Genomic DNA, 2,218 nt, shown 5'->3' with positions numbered 1-2,218 from the left:
ATTTCCTGATTTTAAAACAACAGTTTGATTATTTCTTATTTAACATAATCTGTGCTTTTTAAAATTGGGATGAATAAAGTGTATATTTATCATTTATCTATCTATCTTTCTCTATTTGCATTGTGTGAAATCAGAAGGATAATGTCTAATCCTGAAAACCTGATGTGCCTAGTATTGTATCGGGGTAGTGTTGCGAGTGTTATACATCCGAACCCACTGACCCTCCATTTTCTCTCTAAAGGAGATGAGTGGGAGAGTCGGTTCAATTTCCATCCGGTGTCGGACCTTCCTCCGCCGCAGCCATACGTGCACTTCCAGAAGACTTACCCCAGCAAGATCGGCAAGTCTGACAGCAGAGGTCAGTCTAACGCACGCACGCACGCACGCACGCACGCACGCACGCACGCACGCACACACACACACACACACACACACACACACACACACACACACACACACACACACACACACACACACACACACACACACAGAGTATATAGATAGCATCCTCTGCTGCTACTGCACTTCTGTCGATGGAACACTAAACTAACGCTTAGCATTTTGCCACACGAAATAATCCCAGCATCGTCATTTCTGTCTGCCTTTTGATGACACATTAAAGGCAATTTCCTGCCAATTGTCAGTGAACCAGGGAGAGAAAAAGCAACAATCAAAAGTACCCAAATTCCTGGTGAATATGATTTCAGCGGCGCTCATTTGTGAGTCACGGTTCTTTTAAGCCTATAAAACTAAGCCTTTGACTTGGCTTGTCTCAAACCAGGGTAGATTATAAAACGTAGGTTTACTTCTTGGACTGCCTGGGAAAATGTTTACAGGGAAGCATAAAAAACACAAAAAACCTTTACCTGGATGACTCCTCCTCCTTGGCCTTCTGTCCCAGCGATAAAATCCTCAGGCAGGTTCAGCATCTTGCCCAGCCAATCCAACATCACTGTCTCCAGCTCTGTACATGCTGGGCTGGCAGCCTGGAAAACAAACCCAAAATATAAAACAATTTCTCAAATGTTCTGTGTTTCCATATATTCATAAGATTGTAAATCGGAGACACAGCAAAGTGTTTTTTACCCAGGAAAATCCAATGCATCCAATAGCTGCACTCAGCATGTCAGCCAACATGGCAGGGTAAGAGGAAGCAGCTGCAAAGTAGGCATAGAAGTATGGGCTGTGCCAGTGAGTGATCTGGAAAAAAACATTGGATAGTCATTCGTTTGTCATTTGTCATTGTCATTATTTTTTCAAAAAACTTATTTTTACCTTTCTATGGTTCCTATAATTTGTTTAGAAAGCCAAGGACACAATGAGACTAATACATGTAATGAATTGGGAGAAATCCCCCCCAGATGGATTGGTTTGCTGTATGAATGTCCTTTAAATATGTCTTCATAAAGCCAAAAAAACAACTTTGGTTCTGCTAATCCTAAAAAATAGCACTTCATGAAATTTATCACTTTTTTTTTTAATCTAAAATCCCAGCCCCTCCTTTATGGCCTTCCTCCAAAGCAAATACATTGACACACAATTCTGAGTCCAATAGAAAGCTTTGGACACCTAAAAACATGTTGTAATTAGATTACTTGATATAATCTCAAAATGTGTTGTCATGATTCAATAAAATAACTGTCTTCTCTATACCAGTATAACTTTTCTAAACGAGCTAATCTGAACTACACAGTCAGAAGAAGCACAAGGGAATATGTTTATCACCAACGCCATAGAGCGCATCAACAATTCAACCGAAGCATGATCTCACCCCTGGCATTATGACCCTCTCCACGTCTGTCATTATATCATCATATGTCTCAGGCTCCAGAGGGGCCTCAGCGGGGATCAGAGAACGGAGGTACCCTGGTTCCACATCTGGGTAGACCGGTCGCTGCTCCACGTTTTCCAGGTAGTCGGCCACATAGTCCACCATCTCCTTCCCCCTACGCCGGAACTCTGCTGTGTCCATGGTAACACTGGAAAATAGTACAAAAAAACTTCTCAAACACATTTTACAATTTTGAAGTGTACTTTTTTTATGAGTAATGAATCTTGCTTCATTTAATTTCAGAGGGCAATTTCATTTTATTTTGAATCAAGGACTTTTACTTGTAATAAATAATGTTGATACTGTAGATTATTTTTACTTAAATATCTGAATCATTTCTATACAACGGATGAGTTGATCGATGTAAAATCTATCCAGTTTGGTAAT

The 2,218-nt window shown here is 40.4% G+C and overlaps 1 protein-coding gene across 1 annotated transcript; it reads right to left on the bottom strand.

Moving 5' to 3' along the window:
* Positions 1-866: 866 nt before the first annotated feature.
* LOC104957402 (aromatic-L-amino-acid decarboxylase-like) lies at positions 867-1,973 on the bottom strand (the record flags this gene model as incomplete). The annotated part of the gene is made up of 3 exons (XM_010785029.1): positions 1,772-1,973; positions 1,087-1,200; positions 867-986 (listed from the first exon to the last, which is right to left on the bottom strand). Coding segments are annotated over exons 1-3 (435 nt in total), but the record flags the coding sequence as incomplete, so codon positions are not given.
* Positions 1,974-2,218: the final 245 nt, after the last annotated feature.

The sequence above is a fragment of the Notothenia coriiceps genome, unplaced genomic scaffold (genome assembly GCF_000735185.1).
Source record: "Notothenia coriiceps isolate Sejong01 unplaced genomic scaffold, NC01 NC01_scaffold00026945, whole genome shotgun sequence".
NCBI lineage: Eukaryota > Metazoa > Chordata > Actinopteri > Perciformes > Nototheniidae > Notothenia > Notothenia coriiceps.
The sequence above is the reverse complement of the archived record's forward strand: the minus strand, read 5'-3'. Positions and strand labels throughout refer to the sequence as shown.